The sequence below is a fragment of the Maylandia zebra genome, linkage group LG9 (assembly GCF_041146795.1).
Source record: "Maylandia zebra isolate NMK-2024a linkage group LG9, Mzebra_GT3a, whole genome shotgun sequence".
NCBI classification, from domain to species: Eukaryota; Metazoa; Chordata; class Actinopteri; order Cichliformes; family Cichlidae; genus Maylandia; species Maylandia zebra.
The window spans coordinates 35426257-35451873 of record NC_135175.1 but is presented as its reverse complement, the minus strand read 5'-3'; the positions used below and the strand labels follow the sequence as shown (position 1 = coordinate 35451873).

At 43.3% G+C, this 25617-nt stretch overlaps 1 protein-coding gene across 1 annotated transcript; it reads left to right on the top strand.

The window, feature by feature from the left end:
- Positions 1-762: 762 nt before the first annotated feature.
- On the top strand, positions 763-25617 carry LOC106676438 (uncharacterized; the record flags this gene model as incomplete). Its single annotated transcript, XM_076888545.1, has 5 exons — positions 763-831; positions 13415-13520; positions 20837-20928; positions 23011-23425; positions 25334-25617. Coding segments are annotated over 5 exons (894 nt in total), but the record flags the coding sequence as incomplete, so codon positions are not given.

Here is a 25617-nt window from a genome sequence, read left to right as displayed (position 1 = left end):
TTTTATGGATGACTAAACTCAGTAATATATGACCTTTCTTTTTCTGTTCTAAATTCAGGTCATACTGAGGTCACGCACGTGGCACTTTAAACAAAAACAAAAAAAAAAAACATGCAGTAGAAATACTCCTGTTCATGACTTTAAGTAACAAACTGATACAGTGTCTCCTTTTAGCCGTTTAATGTCAAATGACCATTCCTTCTTTAAAATTCAAAGCTTTGTATAACCTTTCCATATCATTTTCCAGAAACTCTCCGCATTTAAATGACAATAAAACAGCAGTTACAACAAAAGATGCACATTTTGTAGTCCATCTTCACCTATTGTTTAGGAGAGACAATAGTAAGACTGTTCAAATTCGCAGCACCGCTCTTCTCTTCTACTGAGTCCTTAGCAATTCTCCTACCAGTGATGAAGTTTTCGTCAAGGCCAGGAAAAAAGATTAATAGAAGGAAATAGGATGTACCTCACCTACTTGCGAAGCGCAGCTGCGTCACGTGACCGCAAAGTAACGAATCACAGCAGAGCAGGAAGAAGGGGCGGAGCAAAGCGTGTGTGCAGGGAAGAGGAGTCGCGCAGAGAGAGCTCCCTTTTCACGAAACGGGAGTAAAGTAGTGAACTTAGAGGAGAGAAACAAACTGAAATGTCGATCATAAACCACTACCAACGTTTGGATCGATATCTGCATCGATCTGCCCACCCTTGTCTCCTGGATCGTAGCTGAGATCAGCGTGAACCACGTGGGTCTCTGCTCCCTGATCTGTTTCCTGTGTTTGGAAAGAGTTGCAGCTTCATCGCGGAGTTTCTCTCGGTTTGTGGGCTCATCTAAAGGTAAGCACCGAGCTAACTTTACTGTGAGTTCAGTTCATGTTGAGTTTAGCTCCTGAATGAGGTCTTCTGCTGCTCTCCTCGGTGTCTGTTCACAGTTTATTGTGAACACGTTGAGAGAAGAGTGAGAGAGTGTTTGGAGAAAAACACCAACTAATCATTAGCTCAGCATGCTGGGAGAAGTTGGAGCAGAAAAGTCTTTTCATTGTCCCTGCAGCTGTTTTTCTGCCTGCACCAAACCTCTACAGCCTCGTTTCTATTTGAAGTGATAACAGGAAGTCAGAGCGATCTGCTGCAGTATCAGGGTCACTATAAACTTTATTGTCCAGCTGCTGTGGATGAACACATGAGAGGAAGTGAACTCCTACAAAGTCTCATTTTAATGAGTGTGGCTGCTGTAAAGTGATGCACAGGAAGATGTTAACAAAAACTAATGAAACAGATGAAAGTAAACAGTGTTCATATTTGAAAGCACAGAGAATAAAAATATATTGTGGTGGTTAATGTGCAGCTCTTTTTGATTTGGGAGAAGAAGAATGTTTTTAATCATGTTGTGGATTGAATGTTGGACTTTATTTAGTTTTGCATATCAACGGCAGAAGTTCTTTCCACTTGTCATTGATCAGATATTTTTACTCACTTGAATATTTGAAGGTTTAAAGCTTTTTTTTTTTCCCACAGGTAAACCCGACTATAATTGCATTTGTTCATTCTACACAGCAAATCCAGCATGTCCAAATTAACACTGTCAGATTTGATTTCAACACTATTAAAGTGTCTATATGGGTCCACACCAGAGAGTGTTAATTTAACTCTTTTTGGAGAGTTTGTACGTTAACTCTGATTCAGTGTTAAACACCAAATCTGTCTGGAGTTGATAATTTAACACTTACTAATGCTAACTAGGTGTTAAGAGTTTATATATTAACTCTCAAAGAGTATTTTAGTTTAACTACGTAAGAGTTATCTTCTAATTAATTCTAAAAAACGGGAATTTTACTGTTCTGAACTTCTAGAAATTTCTTTTGGAAATAAACATTTACTAAAAAGACGCAATGGTTTTTGAAAAACATTTATTCTGAACTGTGCACCACAATTTCAAAACATTTTCTGAAAGATGTAACAGTATACATGTTCTCACTTTCATTAGAATTTTGTTTATCAAAAGGTCTGACATGGTAAATGCAAATAACAGCATTTTCATCACTTATTTCTTCAATACAACATGCATGTCCTTCATTCATCCCTTTGTGGAACTTCAACGCACTTCTGCTCTCCCCCATATTCCATCTTCACAAGCATATCCTGTGCGGAGATTGAATACAAATTAGTTGACACTAATTAATGATACAAATAATCCGGTAATCAATTGCAGCACAGCAAAAAAAAGGAATCCTCTTTAAGCCATTACTTGTGTAAAGTATTTTCCCAAAAGACAAGGACACAAGCAACAAGTAATACTGAACTAAATGTAAAACCTCAACCTTTTTCATTTTTACCTAAACCGTGTGCACAAAACTCTAAATGCTAACCCCAGTCAGGACGTCAGCTACTGCTGTTTGCTCAATTTTAAAATTTTTATTTTATTTTATTTTCAGGCTTTAAGTAGCACCATTATACCAACATTTCACATTGTAGACATTGTTTTAGGTGTATTTGACCAAAAATCTGACTGAAAATTCACATGCAAGCTTTTTTTCAAGGCTGTGGTATTTGCCCGCAAACAATACCTTTCAGCTAGCTAAAACAGAATATTATGCTATCAGCGAGCAACATGGCTAATGCCTTTCACACAGCTTTGTCTCAACTCCAAAGAGCCACAGAAGTAAAAGCTCATAATAATAATTGAAACAATCTTTGAAAAAATGACTTACCAAGCATGGCAAACAACTCAAATATGTAGAGCAAAATGTTCTGAAACGGCTTCACTTCAGCTTCGATTGGAGCCGTGCTGGGGGCGGAGTCTGTGAATTTACTCTGTTGGTGTCATAGCCCCTCTAGGAGTTCAGAGTTAAGAGGTCAAGAGTTAATGTTTCCATTGTAACACCTCCAGATTTGAAATAGAAACACTCATTTTTAACACTTGATTTTAACTACTATCATTTTACACCTCAGAGTTTAATTAAAAGAATGTGACTCTGCTTAGAGTAAAATTAACTCTACTTTTGCAAGAAGACTACTAACACCAAAACATTTAACACTTTTGAATTTGGTGTGTGTGAAATAAATGTTTAACAAAGAGTGAATTTATGTGTTTTATTCAGTTGTCTTTCTATAGTTGAAGTATATATATGTATATGTATGTATATATGTGTATATATGTATGTATATATGTGTATATATATGTATATGTGTGTGTATGTATGTATATGTATGTATATATATATATATATATATATATATATATATATATATCCATCCATCCATCCATCCATCTTCATCCGCTTATCCGAGGTCGGGTCGCGGGGGTAGCAGCCTAAGCAAAGAGGTCCAGACCTCCCTCTCCCCAGCCACCTCCTCCAGCTTGTCCGGGGGAATACCAAGGCGTTCCCAGGCCAGCCGAGAGATATAATCTCTCCAGCGTGTCCTGGGTCTGCCCCGGGGCCTCCTCCCGGTGGGACATGCCTGGAACACCTCGCCCAGGAGGCGCCCAGGGGGCATCCTTGCCAGATGCCCGAACCACCTCAGCTGGCTCCTTTCGATGTGGAGCAGCAGCTGCTCTACTCTAAGCCCCTCCCGGATGGCCGAACTTCTCACCCTATCTCTAAGGGAGAGGCCAGCCACCCTTCGGAGGAAGCTCATTTCCGCCGCTTGTATCCGCGATCTCGTTCTTTCGGTCACTACCCACAGCTCGTGGCCATAGGTGAGGGTAGGGACGTAGATCGACCGGTAAATTGAGAGCTTCGCTTTTACACTCAGCTCCCTCTTCACCATGACTGACCGGTGCAGCGTCCGCATTACTGCAGCCGCAGCCCCAATCCGTCTGTCGATCTCCAGCTCCCTTCTCCCATCACTCGCGAACAAGACCCCGAGATACTTGAACTCCTCCACTTGGGGCAGGAACTCATCCCCGACCCGGAGTGGGCACTCCACCCTTTTCCGGCTAAGAACCATGGCCTCAGATTTGGAGGTGCTGATCCTCATTCCCGCTGCGTTACACTCGGCTGCGAACCGCTCCAGTGCGAGCTGGAGGCCCTCACCCGATGAAGCCAACAGAACCACATCATCCGCAAAAATCAGAGATGAGATTCTGAGGCCACCAAAGCGAAAGCCCTCCGCCACTTGGCTGCGCCTAGAAATCCTGTCCATAAAAATTATGAACAGAACCGGAGACAAAGGGCAGCCTTGGCGGAGCCCATCACCCACCGGGAACGAGTCCGACTTATTGCCGGCAATGCGAACCAAGCTCTTGCAACGGTTGTATAGGGATTGAATGGCCCGTAGCAATGGGCCAGACACCCCATACTCGCGCAACACCTCCCACAGGACGCCCCGAGGGACACGGTCGAATGCCTTCTCCAGGTCCACAAAACACATGTAGACTGGTTGGGCAAACTCCCATGCACCCTCAAGTATCCTCGAGAGGACAAAGAGCTGGTCCAGTGTTCCGCGACCAGGACGAAAACCGCATTGTTCCTCCTGTATCCGAGGTTCGACTAGCGGACGAACCCTCCTCTCCAGCACCCTGGCATAGACTTTCCCGGGGAGGCTGAGGAGTGTGATCCCCCTGTAGTTGGAACACACCCTCCGGTCCCCCTTCTTGAAGATGGGGACCACCACCCCGGTCTGCCAGTCCACAGGTACTGCCCCTGATCTCCACGCAACATTGCAGAGACGTGTCAACCAAGACAGCCCTACAACGTCCAGAGCCTTCAGGAACTCGGGGCGGACCTCATCGACACCAGGGGCTCTGCCACCAAGGAGTTGTTTAACTGCCTCAGTGACCTCGCCCCCGGAAATCGGTGGGTCACACCCCTCATCCCCAGACTCTGCTTCCTCCCCGGAAGACGTGTCAGTGGGATTAAGGAGGTCCTCGAAGTATTCCTTCCACCGCCCGACAATTTTCTCAGTCGACGTCAACAGCGCTCCGCCAGCACTATACACAGTGCAGGTAGAGCACCGCTTTCCCCTCCTGAGACGCCTGACGGTTTGCCAGAATCTCTTCGAGGCAGTCCGAAAGTCTTTTTCCATGGCCTCTCCGAACTCCTCCCACACCCGAGTTTTTGCTTCAGCCACTGCCCGAGCCGCATTCCGCTTGGCCTGTCGATACCTGTCGGCTGCCTCCGGAGTCCCACAGGCTAACCAAGCCCGATAGGCCTCCTTCTTCAGCCTGGTGGCTCCCTTCACCTCTGGTGTCCACCATTTGGTTCGGGGATTACCACCACGGCAGGCACCAACCACCTTGCGGCCGCAGCTCAATGCAGCAGCTTCGGCAATGGAGACGCTGAACATGGTCCATTCGGACTCAATGTCCCCAGTCTCCCTCGGAATGCTGTTGAAGCTCTGCCGGAGGTGTGCGTTGAAGATCTCGCGGACTGGGGCCTCTGCTAGACGTTCCCAGCACACCCTCACTACGCGTTTAGGTGCACCAGGTCTGTCCAGCGTCCTCCCCCGCCACCTGATCCAACTCACCACCAGGTGGTGATCAGTTGACAGCTCAGCCCCTCTCTTTACCCGAGTGTCCAGAACATATGGTCGCAGGTCTGGTGATACGATTACAAAATCGATCATCGACCTACGGCCTAGAGCATCCTGGTGCCACGTGCACTTATGGACACTCTTATGTTCAAACAGGGTGTTCGTTATGGCCAAACTGTGATTAGCACAGAAGTCCAATAACAAAGCACCACTCGGGTTCAGATCAGGGAGGCCGTTCCTCCCAATCACGCCCCTCCAGGTCTCGCTGTCGTTACCCACGTGAGCATTGAAGTCTCCCAGCAGGACAACAGAGTCTCCAGGTGGAGCACCTTCCAGCACCCCCCCCAGGGACTCTAAGAAGGCTGGGTACTCCGAACTGCCACTCGGCGCATAAGCGCAGATGACAGTCAGGACCCGTTCCCCGACCCTAAGGCGCAGGGAACAAACCCTCTCGTCCACCGGGAAAAACCCCAACGTACCGGCAGCAAGCCGAGGGGATATAAGAATACCCACCCCAGCCCGCCGCCTCTCACCAGGGGCAACTCCAGACTGAGACAGAGTCCAGCCCCTCTCCAGCAGACTGGTTCCAGAGCCCAGACAATGCGTAGAGGTGAGCCCAACTATATCTAGCCGGTACCTCTCAACCTCACGCACCAACTCAGGCTCCTTCCCCACCAGAGAGGTGACATTCCATGTCCCTATTGCCAGTCTTGGCAGCCGGGGGTCGGTCCGCCAGGGCCTCCGCTCCTGGCCGCCACCCGGCTCACAATGCACCCGACCCCTATGGCGCCTCCTGCGGGTGGTGGGCCTGCGGGAGGATGGGCCCATGTCTCCTCTTCGGGCTGTGCCCGGCCGGGCCCCATGGACTAAGGCCCGGCCACCAGACGCTCGCCCTCGGGCACCCTCCCCGGGCCTGGCTCCAGGGCGGGGCCCCGGTAACCCTATCCCGGGCAGGGTAAACTGTTCCCTCGATATTCTTTTCATGGGGGTCTTCTGAATCGCTCTTTGTCTGGTCCCTCACCCAGGACCAGTTTGCCATGGGAGACCCTACCAGGGGGCAAAAGCCCCCAGACAACATAGCCCCTGGGATCCCTGGGACACACAAACCCCTCCACCACGATAAGGTAGCGATTCAAGGAGGAGTATATATATATATATGTATATATATGTATATATATATATATATATATATATATATATATATGTGTATATATATATATGTGTATATATGTGTATATATATATATGTGTATATATGTGTATATATATATGTGTATATATGTATATATATATATATGTGTATATATGTATATATATATATATGTGTATATATATGTATATATATATATATGTGTATATATGTATATATATGTATATATATATATATGTGTGTATATATATATATATATATATATATATGTGTATATATATATATATATATATATATATATATATATATATATATATATATAGAAAAGAACATCAGTAAAAACATTCACATACAAGGGCTACAAGGACATACAAAGTTTTGTCAAAATCAGAAACGGCATACTTTATTAATCCCTAAAGGAAATTATCATAATCATAAGCAAAATGTACAAAGGAGTATATTGCTCAGTGGCATATTTCACTATTTTGTGATTGGAGGCTCTGTTTTTGCATTGACCTTTTAACAAATGTTCATTTGCTTCAAGTCTTTTTGCTTGTCAGGGTACCGTTCTACAAGTATACAATAGTTATATATACTAACATAATTCAATTCAGTTTTTTTCCCATTGCATTAATTTATGTGCATTTTGATTATTTTTGTTTTCTAGCTTTGTACTTGTTTGTTGCTTTTATTCTCTGGTGTTCTTCAGTATCGTTTATCTGACACTTCTATTCTATTTGATCAGTGATCCATGTTTGATGTATTTACTGACTGTATTAATGTTAATGTTATCAGTTTGAGTCATCTTGTTCCAAGACAATACATCTGGTGATTGTGATGACCAAAAACCTCAAAATGTGGTTGTACAAATTTATTTTTTTCTTTTAACAAGGTGTTTTAAAACAAAACATGGTTGTAAAATCTCAACACACTCACATAATACAACTCATAAATTCTTTAAAATTGTATACAAACCTTCAACATGCATGTAAAGGTTGATAGTAGCATTCTTGAAATTTAAAGCTGTGACTAAACTTCTAATAATACTGAACTAATAACAGTCTTGGCACTGTATTCTTTTTAAGCTGCACAACCACAATTACAGTAATTGAAATTTTTCAAGAGGCCTTGTTGATATTTTAGGATTGTCTCTCAAGAAAACGAACAAGGTTGCAAAATAAATCTATACCATTATTGCCATCATCTTCAAATGGATCAAAGGTCTGTTGAAGTGTAACCATCATGGTGTCACTGATGGAAATGTTAACTGATGGAACAACGACATTATTGTTTGTCTCCAGCTCTGGCAGTGGTCTGCATTCATCAATACCAAAGTCATTTTCACAAATACCATTCATATTTGGGTTATGTATTCCTGCATTGTTGATAATGCCCCTTTGCCACAGCTGAAGAGGGGTTTGCCCTCCTTGTGTTGAAAGTCCATGGTTATTCCACTGGTTCTGAAATTCTGTGGCAGCTCTTTGAATGCATGGCAAATATATATAATGAAGACAAAATAAATGGACCTCATTAAGTGAATCTAATACACCATGCTCCTCCATAAAATTGAAAAGATTAACAAAATGATATGAGACCACTCGATTTAATTCTGCCCATAATCGCTCAATTCTTTGATTATGCACTGACCTGCCAGTGATAACACTATGCCTGTTCAGTCCTTGCCTGTAAAGCATGAAACAGGCAACACCAGTGTTTTCTAGTCCGTGATCACATCTCACTCTGGATGGCATTCCAAAGTTCTGAACACCAACCATGAACAGTGACAAAACACTTGATGCCCTGTTGTTATCTAAACACGCAAGGTAGATGTTGGTTCTACTGAAACCATCCACACAGCCATGGAACACCATCCTCCATCTCACAAGTTTGTGGTTTTCATCTATATGCCTATAGAAAAATGAAATAAGTAGAAGTTATGTATGGGGAAACTATGACATGGTCGAGGATATGCACAAGTTTGAGTAAATAAAACAATGAGTTATTTTTCTTTAGATAATCCATTTCGCTATAGACTTAGAATCAGGACTGTTTTTCTGTTAGAATTTTCTCACCATAACTGATTGGGGAAAGGAACACTGTACAGTCGTCGACGTATTGCATTGCGTCTTCTGAGGGAACGTCCAAAGGGGTCAATTTCTTGTAGACTTTGTCTTACATGCCACCTTTGGATGCGTAACCCACGTGATCTCAAGCTGTCATGCACATATCGTTCACCTGCATTTGTGGTATACTGAAGAATTTCCCTAACAACCCTGTTCAGGTTTTCATCGGAAAATGTTGCATAAGTCAGTGGCTCAATGCCAAGGTCCTCTCTGTGCCTGTACAGAGTACGGGAGCTAACCCCTAAACATGTTGCAATGCTTTGCCAGTTCATTCCAAGAGATACTAAATGAGATATTTGCTCTCTTGAAATGCTGTATCGCGGTCGACCTTGAGAGCAAGTCATGAGAGGTGGAGGTAACAAGACAAGTCTGTTCTCAGATATAGTTCGTTGACTGGTTTCATAAGCAGTCAGTAAAAAAATTAGCCATCCATTTAAGGACTGTAATGTATTCACTGCTTCTCTATTTCTTGCATCGTCAACAAATCTTGAGATGGACAAAATTCCAGATAAGGTTTGAATGTGATCACCAAGTTCTCTATGGAGCCTCTGACGAACAAAAGAATCTGTAGCTTCTCTTTGAATTTGTTCCAAACATTCTAATACATTATTTAAAAAAGTTCTAATGTCATTTTCATTACTACTTACTCGACAAATTAACTGCAATACTAGCAAAGAAAGCAGGATGACTTTGAACAGCTTCATTGCTTGGTTCTTCTGGTTTAGGTCTGGGTATGTCAAGTAAGTTCTCCAAGTGTATCACATTTCCTGGTTTAAGAATAACTTCCTGCTTAAAGGATGAACTTCCTGTGTTAGGAAATGCAGATGTGAATGTCAGAGTGTATGTATGCAAGGGTAGAGGATAAACACTGGGATTGTATGTATATATGAGTATAGGAGTACAAATATATATGTGTTGAAAGGTAAAGGGTGTGTGTGTGTGTGTGTGTGTGTGTGTGTGTGTGTATATATATATATATATATATATATATATATATATATGAATATATGAATATATATGAATATATGACTAGAAAGGGCTGCACCTGCAAGGAGAATAAATATACAGTGGGGCAAAAAAGTATTTAGTCAGCCACCGATTGTGCAAGTTCCCCCACTTAAAATGATGACAGAGGTCAGTAATTTGCACCAGAGGTACACTTCAACTGTGAGAGACAGAATGTGAAAAAAAAATCCATGAATCCACATGGTAGGATTTGTAAAGAATTTATTCGTAAATCAGGGTGGAAAATAAGTATTTGGTCACCTCAAACATGGAAAATCTCTGGCTCTCACAGACCTGTAACGTCTTCTGTAAGAAGCTTTTCTGTCCCCCACTCGTTACCTGTATGAATGGCACCTGTTTGAACTCATCATCTGTATAAAAGACACCTGTCCACAGCCTCAAACAGTCAGACTGCAAACTCCGCCATGGCCAAGACCAAAGAGCTTTCGAAGGACACCAGGAAAAGTATTGTAGACCTGCACCAGACTGGGAAGAGTGAATCTACAATAGGCAAGCAGCTTGGTGTGAAAAAAATCAACTGTGGGAGCAATCATCAGAAAATGGAAGACATACAAGACCACTGATAATCTCCCTCGATCTGGGGCTCCACGCAAGATCTCATCCCGTGGGGTCAAAATGATCATGAGAACGGTGAGCAAAGATCCCAGAACCACACGGGGGGACCTGGTGAATGACCTGCAGAGAGCTGGGACCAAAGTAACAAAGGTCACCATCAGTAACACACTACAACGGCAGGGAATCAAATCCCGCAGTGCCAGACGTGTTCCGCTGCTGAAGCCAGTGCATGTCCAGGGCCGTCTGAAGTTTGCCAGAGAGCACATGGATGATACAGCAGAGGATTGGGAGAATTTCATGTGGTCAGATGAAACCAAAGTAGAACTTTTTGGTATAAACTCAACTCGTCGTGTTTGGAGGAAGAAGAATACTGAGTTGCATCCCAAGAACACCATACCTACTGTGAAGCATGGGGGTGGAAACATCATGCTATGGGGCTGTTTTTCTGCCAAGGGGACAGGACGACTGATCCGTGTTAAGGACAGAATGAATGGGGCCATGTATCGTGAGATTTTGAGCCAAAACCTCCTTCCATCAGTGAGAACTTTGAAGATGAAACGAGGCTGGGTCTTCCAACATGACAATGATCCAAAACACACCGCCCGGGCAACAAAGGAGTGGCTCCGTAAGAAGCATTTGAAAGTCCTGGAGTGGCCTAGCCAGTCTCCAGACCTCAACCCCATAGAAAATCTGTGGCGGGAGTTGAAAGTCCGTGTTGCTCGGCGACAGCCCCAAAACATCACTGCTCTCGAGAAGATCTGCATGGAGGAATGGGCCAAAATACCAGCTACTGTGTGTGCAAACCTGGTAAAGACCTATAGTAAACGTTTGACCTCTGTTATTGCCAACAAAGGTTATGTTACAAAGTATTGAGTTGTAAAGCAAATCAAATCAAATCAAATTCAAATTTTATTTGTCACGTACACAGTCATACACAGTACGATATGTAGTGAAATGCTTGGACAACTGCTCGTGACCTAAAGAGAACAAAAAAGGAAAAGGCTATGAATAAGATAGGAAATAAATATGAAAAATTAAAAAGGGTAAATTTAACTAGGAAGGAATAAAATATAAATTAAGGTTAAAAATGAAATAACTGTACAACACAAATTAGAATGAAGGGTAAATTTAACTGGGAAGAATAAGATAAAGATAAATATATAAATTAAAGTTGAAAATAAAATAACTGTACAACAAAATACACAATACACAATATAGAACTATATAAGAATGTATGAAGAAATCTAAATATAAATAAATATATACACAATAACAGCAGCTGTACAAGTATTAACCGGAAATGAAGAATATAGTGACCAGTGTTGTGCAAAACCAAAGTCCAGAAAGTCCAGTGTGTGTGTAAGAATTGTATTTTTGTTATTGACCAAATACTTATTTTCCACCCTGATTTACGAATAAATTCTTTACAAATCCTACCATGTGGATTCATGGATTTTTTTTTTCACATTCTGTCTCTCACAGTTGAAGTGTACCTCTGGTGCAAATTACTGACCTCTGTCATCATTTTAAGTGGGGGAACTTGCACAATCGGTGGCTGACTAAATACTTTTTTGCCCCACTGTATGTCAGCATAAAAATATGTAGCATTAAGAAAAAAAAAAAAATTTCCAACATAAATGAAGACAGGAAACTAAACAGCAGTGACGTTTGTAGGGTTACTGAAGTTGGGCTAGCTGGTATATAATGATGTGCTACGTGATTGCTAGCGACACAGCTATGTTAGCATAACATAAACAGTGAAGCTGGAGGACGAACACTAACACTTTTCCACTTATAAAAGTTAACGTGAAGTTTCCTGATGGTTAGAGACAAATGCAATCGCATGGCAGGATGCTATAAACGGACCAAACTTCAGTCAGGAGAACAACTGAGATAATCCATCCACATTACGAAGTTAGCCATTAATATACTGCAACAACATGGGAATAGAGCAGCTGTGATAGAATACAGCATTAAGGAATCAATGGTACAGAAGTGGAGGAAGCAAGAAGAATGAGTTGAATAAGGTTTGATTTCTCTGACTGCTTTGTTTCACTTAATGTGCCTTATAATCCCGTGCACCTTATGGTCTGAAAAATACGTATTTGCAATTTTATTTGCCACACTGCAGTTTAATGTTGCAAAGCACTTCTTTTTAACTTCAGTGGATATTATACATGGTTATGCTCAGGCTATGTCAGCCCATTTCTACTGGAAATGTTTTTTGGTTAAATTTTCAGCAAGAAATTTGCATTTGCACTGTTAAATTTTTATATAGCTTTAATGTACATAAAAACAGCTGCTTGTTTAAGTGACAATAAATGGATGGGGGGTAGGGGGGTGGGGGTTGCGCTAGTAAAGTTGTGGAGTTGTATTTCGTCTCGCATCAATTATATCGTTATCGCAAATTGTCAAATCTATATCGTGATAAATATTTTTGGCCATATCGCCCTGCTCTAGTGCTTGGAAATGTTGTAGGTGGCTGAGTTTATGTTGCTACCAATGAGTCTGAGTGGGACTCCTTTTTTATGGATCTATGGAAGTTCATATATACAGGGTGTAGGGCTGCCACGATTAGTCGACTAGTCACGATTATGTCGACTATCAAAATCGTTGACAACTGATTTAATAGTCGACGTGTCGTTTGAAGCTTTGTAAGATCACAAAAGATGCAGGAATAAGTAGCAGGATTTAAGAGTGTAATCACGGACTGAAACAGAAGATGGCAGCACTGCACATACAAGGATGCCAGCTGCCGTTAAACCCCGAAGAAGTAGTAGAAGCTGTGTCCCAGAATTCATAGCGCAACCCAGCTCAGTTTCCAACAATGGCGGCAGCTAGTTAGTTTTAATATTATTCTTATTATTCTTTCTGGGTCACAAAATAAACGTTTAACATATTTTCAGGCGAGAATGTAGCTGTGTAAACCTCAAATATCTTTTCAAGTTCTTGTAGGCAGCTGATGACTTTCTTTTTGCTTCTGGGGTTTCACCTTGAAGCTTCATAGGTATTGTTGTCACTGAGTGTAGTAATGTTTATTTGCTCTGCTTCTTCTTGCCAGGGATAAAATACATATCTATACTTTTGTGTCCCAGCTGAGTAACAGGAGGAGAAGAGTCTGGTGGAGCAGCAGAGGAACAGTTTCAGCCATTTGGACTCAGCTCAGCCACTACAGAGGAAACAATGACTTCAACACAAAAGGTGAGAAAAATATCTCAGTTACACTGTTATTGAAACTGTGTGCACAGCTGGTTGTTATCAGCAGCTTTATCTTTTTCATCCTGGGCTCCTCCATACAATACAGAATCTACGTTCACAAACAAAAACCACAGAAGTTACAAGGAAATACAAAGATCATTTTTAAAAAATATTTTTTGGGGGATTTCTCCATAGTAGCAGACAATGACAAAAGGAAAAAGTACACAAGAACCAGAACAGAACAAAATAGAGCTCAGGCAATACAAAGTTCTGAGGCACATACAAGGCAGTTGAGGTAAACCACAACCCCACTAGGAATCAAAACAAACCAATAAGACCAATATTCAGGCAAATTAATTCAGTTTGGGAAAGCCCCGTAGCAAGGAGGATGACCATACAGGTCCAACGTATTTCAGATATGGGTCCCAGGTTCTGTGGAAAGAGTCCAAGGTGAAGTTGAGCATACAAGTTATATATTCATTGGGAATACAGTCCACAGTGTTATGCCAGAATTTCTTAGTTGGGATTGCTGGCCTGCCCCAGAGGAGCAGGATATTCTTCCTGGCCGCAAAAGATAACAGCTGGAACAGTCTCTTGTGCTTGCCTTTGATAACCGAATTGTCCATTACTCCCAGTATGAGACAGAGAGGGTCCAGAAGAACAACAGAAAAGATCATATTTTATCAGCACACACTGAAACAACAATATCATCAGCTGAACTAAGAATTGTTTATTTATATTTCCTATCACTTTATAGCTTCACATAAAGACGAGCATGTACACAGCAATGTGTTAGATGTTTTATACCTAAGAGACAAATATTGTTTTTTTTAATATGTTGGCATTACTAAATCTGTCTGAATGCTTACAAATATGGGTACAAATTTCTTACAGGCTGTGAAAACTGTTTCTGATAGAATGAAGAGTAGACTGGTATATTAAATATTCCTTTATTGGGTGAGAAAATCAAACCATGTCATAACTGCTTTAAGTCATACAGAATAGATATCAGAGGCTTAAACAGGCTGACTTCTGCTAAATGGGTCAAACTGGGCAGAAAGTATACAAACACATAACATCCTTATACAGGGAGTGCAGAATTATTAGGCAAATGAGTATTTTGTCCACATCATCCTCTTCATGCATGTTGTCTTACTCCAAGCTGTATAGGCTCTAAAGCCTACTACCAATTAAGCATATTAGGTGATGTGCATCTCTGTAATGAGAAGGGGTGTGGTCTAATGACATCAACACCCTATATCAGGTGTGCATAATTATTAGGCAACGTCCTTTCCTTTGGCAAAATGGGTCAAAAGAAGGACTTGACAGGCTCAGAAAAGTCAAAAATAGTGAGATATCTTGCAGAGGGATGCAGCAGTCTCAAACTTGCAAAGCTTCTGAAGCGTGATCATCGAACAATCAAGCGTTTCATTCAAAATAGTCAACAGGGTCGCAAGAAGCGTGTGGAAAAACCAAGGCGCCAAATAACTGCCCATGAACTGAGAAAAGTCAAGCGTGCAGCTGCCAAGATGCCACTTGCCACCAGTTTGGCCATATTTCAGAGCTGCAACATCACTGGAGTGCCCAAAAGCACAAGGTGTGCAATACTCAGAGACATGGCCAAGGCAAGAAAGGCTGAAAGACGACCACCACTGAACAAGACACACAAGCTGAAACGTCAAGACTGGGCCAAGAAATATCTCAAGACTGGTTTTTCTAAGGTTTTATGGACTGATGAAATGAGAGTGAGTCTTGATGGGCCAGATGGATGGGCCCGTGGCTGGATTGGTAAAGGGCAGAGAGCTCCAGTCTGAGTCAGACGCCAGCAAGGTGGAGGTGGAGTACTGGTTTGGGCTGGTATCATCAAAGATGAGCTTGTGGGGCCTTTTCGGGTTGAGGATGGAGTCAAGCTCAACTCCCAGTCCTACTGCCAGTTTCTGGAAGACACCTTCTTCAAGCAGTGGTACAGGAAGAAGTCTGCATCCTTCAAGAAAAACATGATTTTCATGCAGGACAATGCTCCATCACACGCGTCCAAGTACTCCACAGCGTGGCTGGCAAGAAAGGGTATAAAAGAAGAAAAACTAATGACATGGCCTCCTTGTTCACCTGATCTGAACCCCATTGAGAACCTGTGGTCCATCATCAAATGTGAGATTTACAAGGAGGGAAAACAGTACACCTCTGAACAGTGTCTGGGAGGCTGTGGTTGCTGCTGCACGCAATGTTGATGGTGAACAGATCAAAACACTGACAGAATCCATGGATGGCAGGCTTTTGAGTGTCTTTGCAAAGAAAGGTGGCTATATTGGTCGCTGATTTGTTTTTGTTTTGTTTTTGAATGTCAGAAATGTATATTTGTGAATGTGGAGATGTTATATTGGTTTCACTGGTAAAAATAAATAATTGAAATGGGTATATATTTGTTTTTTGTTAAGTTGCCTAATAATTATGCACAGTAATAGTCACCTGCACACACAGATATCCCCCTAAAATAGCTAAAACTAAAAACAAACTAAAAACTACTTCCACAAACATTCAGCTTTGATATTAATGAGTTTTTTGGGTTCATTGAGAACATGGTTGTTGTTCAATAATAACATTATTCCTCAAAAATACAACTTGCCTAATAATTCTGCACTCCCTGTATGTTCATATACTTATTTTTAAGGATTCGCGCGATTGCAGAGTGAAAGCAAAAAACGAGCGCAAATTCAAACGTGATTTCAATATGTCACATATTGACAGTGGCTCACCGATGCCAATGACATAATTACCCAGCTACATTTCCGAAAGAATGCAAAAGCATTGACATATATTTTTCCTTTCTATGACAGCCCAACGGGCAGGGCAGAGATAGATTTTGGTAGCCCGACTGGAAAAATCGCTAGCCCCGGGACGTCGGGCTAGCTATTTTGCGAGCCCTGGATGTAACACTATAGATCAACTTAGCTCAGAATATATAAAGCATATAAACAATTACAGCAATATGATGCAACTGTTAGGATGCCTGGGTCGTTGACCCAGGGTTTTTGAGTTTATTATATTATTTATCATCTCTAGTCTTTGGTTTCTTTGAGTTCTGTCTTATGGTTTATGTCTCTGTCTTTTCTAGTTGCTCTGTCTCCCCTGTCAGCTGTATCCCCTTGTCTAGTTCGCGTCTCTGTGTATCCTTAGTTGCTATATCCCCGTGTCCAGTCAGTGTCTGTGTCTGCCCTGGTCCCACGTCTCTGTTCCTTCTGTTGCAGTGCCTGCATGTGAGTCTGTGTCTTTAGTTCAGTCTGTGTTATGTTTCCTGTTTTACTTTGAAAGTCCGTGTCTCATGTATATGCGTCTGGTTTTGCTTCCTTTGTCTCGTTAGACCTGATTTGCCCCAGCTGTGTTTCCCTCCTGTTACCCATTCCCTGATTGCTCCCTCTGTGTATTTAAGCCCTGTGTTTCTCTGTGTCTGTGTCGTGGTCTACCCTAATTTATGCTGTGTGTGCTGTCTGCCTGCTCATGTATGTTTATTTGGATTTTTGTTACGTTTGCCAGCAATAAAAGCTGAGTTTTGAAATACACTTTTGCCTCCGAGTGTCTGCACTTTGGGTCCTCCTTACCACCACTCCTGCCTGCACACAGCCCAAACGTGACAGAAGACCACGACCAGAACATGGACCCCGCAGACTCTTCAGCTTTTGAATTCAACACTGAGATGGTGCGGATGATTAAGCTTCTTGGCCGCATTGCTCAGGCCAATGATTTGAGGACTATGGCAGTTAGGCTAAGTGCCATAGATGCTATCATTCGGAGCAACCCTCGGCTTACTCAGCTTTCTACGGACACTGTGCTGGGCAGCTCCATAGCTGCCTGGAGGGAGCAAGTCAGGGCTGGCGAGCTTGCTCTCTCTACCTCCACTTCTTTACCGCCGCTCCAGGACAACACACACTCACCACCTGCCTCATTGCTACCACAGACTTCCTCTCCTTCCTCATGCAGGCCGGGACCTTGTTCGCCTGTCCATTCGCCTGCCTTTTTCCTGGCGGCTATGTGGTCGGAGGATGAGGAGGAGGTCTCTACATTTCTCCACCGGTTCCTGTTCCCTCGTCTAGAAGGAAGCGACGCCACCGTCACTCCTCTCCTCGGTCATCCATCCAGCAACCAGCCTCCGCTGGAGGGTCCGAGGGGCCCGTCCAGCAACCAGCCTCCGCTGGAGGGTCCGAGGGGCCCGTCCAGCAAGCTGCCTCCGCTGGAGGGTCCGAGGAACTGCTTCAGCCGTCTGTTCCTGCTGGAGGGTCCGAGGGGCCCGTCCAGCAACCTGCCTGGCAGGTCGCCGCACTGCTACAAACTGGATTAGTAGTGGTGGTTTTTCTTTCACATAGGGTTTTAGGTAGCACCTCGTTTCCTGACTTAGATTGTTTTGTTTGTTATTTTGGCCTGTGTTCACCCCGGACTTAACATTTCAGTGTAGACACAAATAAACCACCGTTCACTTCAAAGATTGGCTTCTGGGTATGATTTGGGGGACCCGGGTGGGGTCACTTCCTTTCTTACCCTTATGTTATGGTCCTGTACCCCTAGACTGGGGAACAGCACACCTACAATGTCTCCAAAAAGTCAATTCTGTCCAGATTGGACAAGCTTAAAAACACACCAAGTCATCCACCTACAATGTGTTTGTTGACATCTTGGATCCCACTAATGGAGGCAGTTTCAGTTTAGTCCATGACTGCATTTCACTCACTGCCTCTGTTTGTATCTCTGTCACTGCAGGACCAACACGGAGCGAGAAGTCAGCGCTCTCAGGAGGCCGACAAACCTCACAGAAGAAAGGGAGAGAAAAAATACAGCTGTGATGAGTGTGGGAAGAATTTTACCCATCTTGGAAACTTTAAAGCACACCAACTGGTCCACAGTGGAGATAAACCGTACAGATGTGACTTGTGTGGAAAACGTTTTACCCAGAAAGGACACCTAAAATCACACCAGCTCATCCACAGTGGAGTTAAACCATACAGCTGTGAGTTGTGTGGAAAGTCTTTTACCCACCCTGCAAGCTTAAAAACACACCAAGTCATCCACGGTGGAGTTAAACCATACAGCTGTGAGTTATGTGGAAAGTCTTTTACCAACCCTGCAAGCTTAAAAACACACCAAGTCATCCACAGTGGAGTTAAACCATACAGTTGTGAGTTGTGTGGTAAAGCTTTTACTTGCAGTGGTAACTTACAGCGTCATCAACTCATCCACTCTGGAATCAAGGCGTACAGCTGTGGTCAATGCGGTAAAGCTTTTGCTCGGAGTAGCACCTTACAACGTCACCAAGTCACTCACTCTGGATTTAAACCGTACAGCTGCGACTTGTGTGGAAAGTCTTTTAACGATCCTTCAAACTTGAAAAAACACCAACTCATCCACAGTGGAGTAAAAGTGTACATAGGTGAGTTTTTTGTAAAGTCTTTTACCCAGGCTGGAGGCTTAAAAAGATACCAGTTCATCCACAGTGGACTTTAAGCGTATCCTTAGACTGGGGCTGAAAATAAAGTGGGGCTTGTACGCTCTTTTTGTTTGCCATTTTTTTTTTGATCATTGTGTTTTGTAGGTTTCCTTCAGCTTTTGGTTGGCAGCTTTCTTGTGGTGTAATGGGTAAACTAGCTGTAATTACTTTGATGTGTGTTATTTTGCACATCAACCCACCATGGCTAAGTTGGATCGATGCACCAAGGCAGATTTGTTGTTGGTGGCAAATTTTTTAATGTTGGTGTCCTCTTGAATCCAAAAAAGGCAGAAATTAAGCAGTGTCTGGCAGAGCAGATGGTGGAAAAAGGGGTAATTGCGAAGGTGAAACTTCGACCGGTTGATGCGTCTGGAGGTTTGGTGGTGGATGGAGGCTCCTGCTGCCGTTCAAGTCCCAAACATTATCCTGGCCAGACAATTACCAGAATTGATTACGGATGATCTTAAGCTTGCCCTTTGCCTGAAAGAGGTGGAGCTTTAGGCTAAAGCCAAAGAAGTTGAGCTACTGCATCTCCGAATAAGGCCTATGGAGCAATGTTACCTCTACCCCATTGAGTAAAAATGTGAGTAAAACTTGACTGATTCTCCTCTGACCAGTTTGATGCAAGAAAGCAAATTGCCTTAGTGCCACCTTTCAGAGAAAGTAAGGTTGACTCTTACTTTAATGCCTTTGAACGCATCGCAACCACTTTAAAATGGCCCAAGGACGTGTGGAGTTTGTTGTTGCAGTACAAATTGGTGGGGAAAGCACAAGAAGTGTGCACGAGCTTATTCATTGATCACAGTCGGGATTATGAAATTGTGAAATCCACTATTTTAGTGTTTTCTGAGTTAGTTCATGAGGCATGTTGCCAAATGTTTCGGTCCTGCGAAAAATCTGCCAACCAAACACATGTAGATAAGTTTGATAAGTAGTTAGGTGCAAGTAAAGTGAAGGATTTTACTTAGCTAAGACAATTGGTTCTGTTGGAAGAATTCAAAACGTGTCTTCCAAAAAATGTTGTTATGTACCTCAATGAGCAAAAGGTGGATTCAGCTGCTGTTCTCGCAGATGAGTTTCTGTTGACCCATTGCGCTACATTTTCAGCTGTGTGAATATACTCCGTTGTCTGCGCCTGCGAGGAGCTTAAGGGTTTCTCCTGCACATCAAACACACCCTGATCCAGTTCCCATGAACGTTCGTGAATGCTTTTATTGCCATGACACCAGCCATGTCATTGCTAATTGTCTATCACTTCGTCCCTAAGAGCAAACTCAAACCTGGAGAAAGCCAAAGAGTGTTGGTTTTCTCCAGGTTTGAGTCGGTTGGTCTCTATGCCTAATCCCGTCGGATCCTCCGGACCTTTCTTTTCAAAAGCGTTCGCCTCACCTACTGGAAAAGAGGAGGATCGTGTGCTGATTGTGATTTTGTGTGACACTGGGGCTACCAAGTCTCTCATTTTGGATAGCGCGTTGCCTTTTTCTAGTAACTCGTTTTGTGGTGCTGATGCTCTCGTGTGGGGAGTGGATATGTATGTGTGTGTCACGGGCTCCGCTACACAGCGTTTTCCTACAGTCACCTCTCGTTTCGGGCCTGGTAGCAATTGGGGTGCGCCCTCGCTTGCACGTACAGGCGGTTACTATTATTCTGGGGAATGATCTAGCAAATGGAAAGATTTTCCCAATCTCCGAGGTAATTGAAAACCCCATCGATGATTTGGTTTTTGTTTCTGAATCTGCTGCTGGCAGTCTGCCCTCTGTTTTCCCTGCCTGTGTCGTCACATGTGTGTATAAGCGCAGATACAGTGATGTTGATTTGTCTGACTCTTTCCCGTGTTCTGAAGATGATCCTGTGAAAGCTGAGCCACCTGTGGAAAAAGAAGAAAAATGTGTGTCTGATAGCCTGCTACCTGCTACACCTGACCTGTCTATTGAGGTAAGCAAAGCAGATTTTGTCCATGTGCAACAGAATGATCCAACTCTGGCCAAATGTTTACTTGCTGTAAATTCCAACGAGCAAACCCCCATGTTTACAGCATTGGCAACAACGTGTTAATGCGTAAATGGCACCCTCCCTCATCAAGTGATCTTGGGTGGAATGTATTTCAACAGGACATGGACAGTGTAGACACAAATAAACCACCGTTCACTTCAAAGATTGGCTTCTAGGTATGGTTTGGGGGACCCGGGCGGGGTCACTTCCTTTCTTACCCTTATGTTATGGTCCTGTACCCCTAGACTGGGGCACAGCACACCTACAGTGGGGCAAAAAAGTATTTAGTCAGCCACCGATTGTGCAAGTTCCCCCACTTAAAATGATGACAGAGGTCAGTAATTTGCACCAGAGGTACACTTCAACTGTGAGAGACAGAATGTGGAAAAAAAAATCCATGAATCCACATGGTAGGATTTGTAAAGAATTTATTCGTAAATCAGGGTGGAAAATAAGTATTTGGTCAATAACAAAAATACAACTCAATACTTTGTAACATAACCCTTGTTGGCAATAACAGAGGTCAAACGTTTACTATAGGTCTTTACCAGGTTTGCACACACAGTAGCTGGTATTTTGGCCCATTCCTCCATGCAGATCTTCTCGAGAGCAGTGATGTTTTGGGGCTGTCGCCGAGCAACACGGACTTTCAACTCCCGCCACAGATTTTCTATGGGGTCGAGGTATGGAGACTGGCTAGGCCACTCCAGGACTTTCAAATGCTTCTTACGGAGCCACTCCTTTGTTGCCCGGGCGGTGTGTTTTGGATCATTGTCATGTTGGAAGACCCAGCCTCGTTTCATCTTCAAAGTTCTCACTGATGGAAGGAGGTTTTGGCTCAAAATCTCACGATACATGGCCCCATTCATTCTGTCCTTAACACGGATCAGTCGTCCTGTCCCCTTGGCAGAAAAACAGCCCCATAGCATGATGTTTCCACCCCCATGCTTCACAGTAGGTATGGTGTTCTTGGGATGCAACTCAGTATTCTTCTTCCTCCAAACACGACGAGTTGAGTTTATACCAAAAAGTTCTACTTTGGTTTCATCTGACCACATGAAATTCTCCCAATCCTCTGCTGTATCATCCATGTGCTCTCTGGCAAACTTCAGACGGGCCTGGACATGCACTGGCTTCAGCAGCGGAACACGTCTGGCACTGCGGGATTTGATTCCCTGCCGTTGTAGTGTGTTACTGATGGTGACCTTTGTTACTTTGGTCCCAGCTCTCTGCAGGTCATTCACCAGGTCCCCCCGTGTGGTTCTGGGATCTTTGCTCACCGTTCTCATGATGAGATCTTGCGTGGAGCCCCAGATCGAGGGAGATTATCAGTGGTCTTGTATGTCTTCCATTTTCTGATAATTGCTCCCACAGTTGATTTTTTCACACCAAGCTGCTTGCCTATTGTAGATTCACTCTTCCCAGTCTGGTGCAGGTCTACAATACTTTTCCTGGTGTCCTTCGAAAGCTGTTTGGTCTTGGCCATGGCGGAGTTTGGAGTCTGACTGTTTGAGGCTGTGGACAGGTGTCTTTTATACAGATGATGAGTTCAAACAGGTGCCATTCATACAGGTAACGAGTGGGGGACAGAAAAGCTTCTTACAGAAGACGTTACAGGTCTGTGAGAGCCAGAGATTTTCCTTGTTTGAGGTGACCAAATACTTATTTTCCACCCTGATTTACGAATAAATTCTTTACAAATCCTACCATGTGGATTCATGGATTTTTTTTTCACATTCTGTCTCTCACAGTTGAAGTGTACCTCTGGTGCAAATTACTGACCTCTGTCATCATTTTAAGTGGGGGAACTTGCACAATCGGTGGCTGACTAAATACTTTTTTGCCCCACTGTACAATGTCTCCAAAAAGTCGATTCTGTCCAGAGTGGACAAGCTTAAAAACACACCAAGTAATCCACCTACAATGTGTTTGTTGACATCTTGGATCCCACTAATGGAGGCAGTTTCAGTTTAGTCCACGACTGCATTTCACTCACTGCCTCTGTTTGTATCTCTGTCACTGCAGGACCAACACGGAGTGAGAAGTCAGCGCTCTCAGGAGGCCGACAAACCTCACAGAAGAAAGGGAGAGAAAAAATACAGCTGTGATGAGTGTGGGAAGAATTTTACCCATCTTGGAAACTTTAAAGCACACCAACTCGTCCACAGTGGAGTTAAACCGTACAGATGTGACTTGTGTGGAAAACGTTTTACACAGAAAGGACACCTAAAATCACACCAGCTCATCCACAGTGGAGTTAAACCATACAGCTGTGAGTTGTGTGGAAAGTCTTTTACCCACCCTGCAAGCTTAAAAACACACCAAGTCATCCACGGTGGAGTTAAACCGTACAGCTGCGACTTGTGTGGAAAGTCTTTTAACGATCCTGCAGACTTGAAAAAACACCAACTCATCCACAGTGGAGTTAAAGTGTACATAGGTGAGTTTTTTGTAAAGTCTTTTACCCAGGCTGGAGGCTTAAAAAGATACCAGTTCATCCACAGTGGACTTTAAGCGTATCCTTAGACTGGGGCTGAAAATAAAGTGGGGCTTGTACGCTCTTTTTGTTTGCCATTTTTTTTTTGCTCATTGTGTTTTGTAGGTTTCCTTCAGCTTTTGGTTGGCAGCTTTCTTGTGGTGTAATGGGTAAACTAGCTGTAATTACTTTGATGTGTGTTATTTTGCACATCAACCCACCATGGCTAAGTTGGATCGATGCACCAAGGCAGATTTGTTGTTTGTGGCAAATTTGTTTAATGTTGGTGTCCTCTTAAATCCAAAAAAGGCAGAAATTAAGCAGTGTCTGGCAGAGCAGATGGTGGAAAAAGGGGTAATTGCGAAGGTGAAACTTCGACCGGTTGATGCGTCTGGAGGTTTGGTGGTGGATGGAGGCTCCTGCTGCCGTTCAAGTCCCAAACATTATCCTGGCCAGACAATTACCAGAATTGATTACGGATGATCTTAAGCTTGCCCTTTGCCTGAAAGAGGTGGAGCTTTAGGCTAAAGCCAAAGAAGTTGAGCTACTGCATCTCCGAATAAGGCCTATGGAGCAATGTTACCTCTACCCCATTGAGTAAAAATGTGAGTAAAACTTGACTGATTCTCCTCTGACCAGTTTGATGCAAGAAAGCAAATTGCCTTAGTGCCACCTTTCAGAGAAAGTAAGGTTGACTCTTACTTTAATGCCTTTGAACGCATCGCAACCACTTTAAAATGGCCCAAGGACGTGTGGAGTTTGTTGTTGCAGTGCAAATTGGTGGGGAAAGCACAAGAAGTGTGCACGAGCTTATCCATTGATCACAGTCGGGATTATGAAATTGTGAAATCCACTATTTTAGTGTTTTCTGAGTTAGTTCATGAGGCATGTTGCCAAATGTTTCGGTCCTGCGAAAAATCTGCCAACCAAACACATGTAGATAAGTTTGATAAGTAGTTAGGTGCAAGTAAAGTGAAGGATTTTACTTAGCTAAGACAATTGGTTCTGTTGGAAGAATTCAAAACGTGTCTTCCAAAAAATGTTGTTATGTACCTCAATGAGCAAAAGGTGGATTCATTGTGTAAAGCTGCTGTTCCGCAGATGAGTTTCTGTTGACCCATTGCGCTACATTTTCAGCTGTGTGAATATACTCCGTTGTCTGCGCCTGCGAGGAGCTTAAGGGTTTCTCCTGCACATCAAACACACCCTGATCCAGTTCCCATGAACGTTCGTGAATGCTTTTATTGCCATGACACCAGCCATGTCATTGCTAATTGTCTATCACTTCGTCCCTAAGAGCAAACTCAAACCTGGAGAAAGCCAAAGAGTGTTGGTTTTCTCCAGGTTTGAGTCGGTTGGTCTCTATGCCTAATCCCGTCGGATCCTCCGGACCTTTCTTTTCAAAAGCGTTCGCCTCACCTACTGGAAAAGAGGAGGATCGTGTGCTGATTGTGATTTTGTGTGACACTGGGGCTACCAAGTCTCTCATTTTGGATAGCGCGTTGCCTTTTTCTAGTAACTCGTTTTGTGGTGCTGATGCTCTCGTGTGGGGAGTGGATATGTATGTGTGTGTCACGGGCTCCGCTACACAGCGTTTTCCTACAGTCACCTCTCGTTTCGGGCCCGGTAGCAATTGGGGTGCGCCCTCGCTTGCACGTACAGGCGGTTACTATTATTCTGGGGAATGATCTAGCAAATGGAAAGATTTTCCCAATCTCCGAGGTAATTGAAAACCCATCGATGATTTGGTTTTTGTTTCTGAATCTGCTGCTGGCAGTCTGCCCTCTGTTTTCCCTGCCTGTGTCGTCACATGTGTGTATAAGCGCAGATACAGTGATGTTGATTTGTCTGACTCTTTCCTGTGTTCTGAAGATGATCCTGTGAAAGCTGAGCCACCTGTGGAAAAAGAAGAAAAATGTGTGTCTGATAGCCTGCTACCTGCTACACCTGACCTGTCTATTGAGGCAAGTAAAGCAGATTTTGTCCATGTGCAACAGAATGATCCAACTCTGGCCAAATGTTTACTTGCTGTAAATTCCAACGAGCAAACCCCCATGTTTACAGCATTGGCAACAACGTGTTAATGCGTAAATGGCACCCTCCCTCATCAAGTGATCTTGGGTGGAATGTATTTCAACAGGTAGTTGTATCACAAA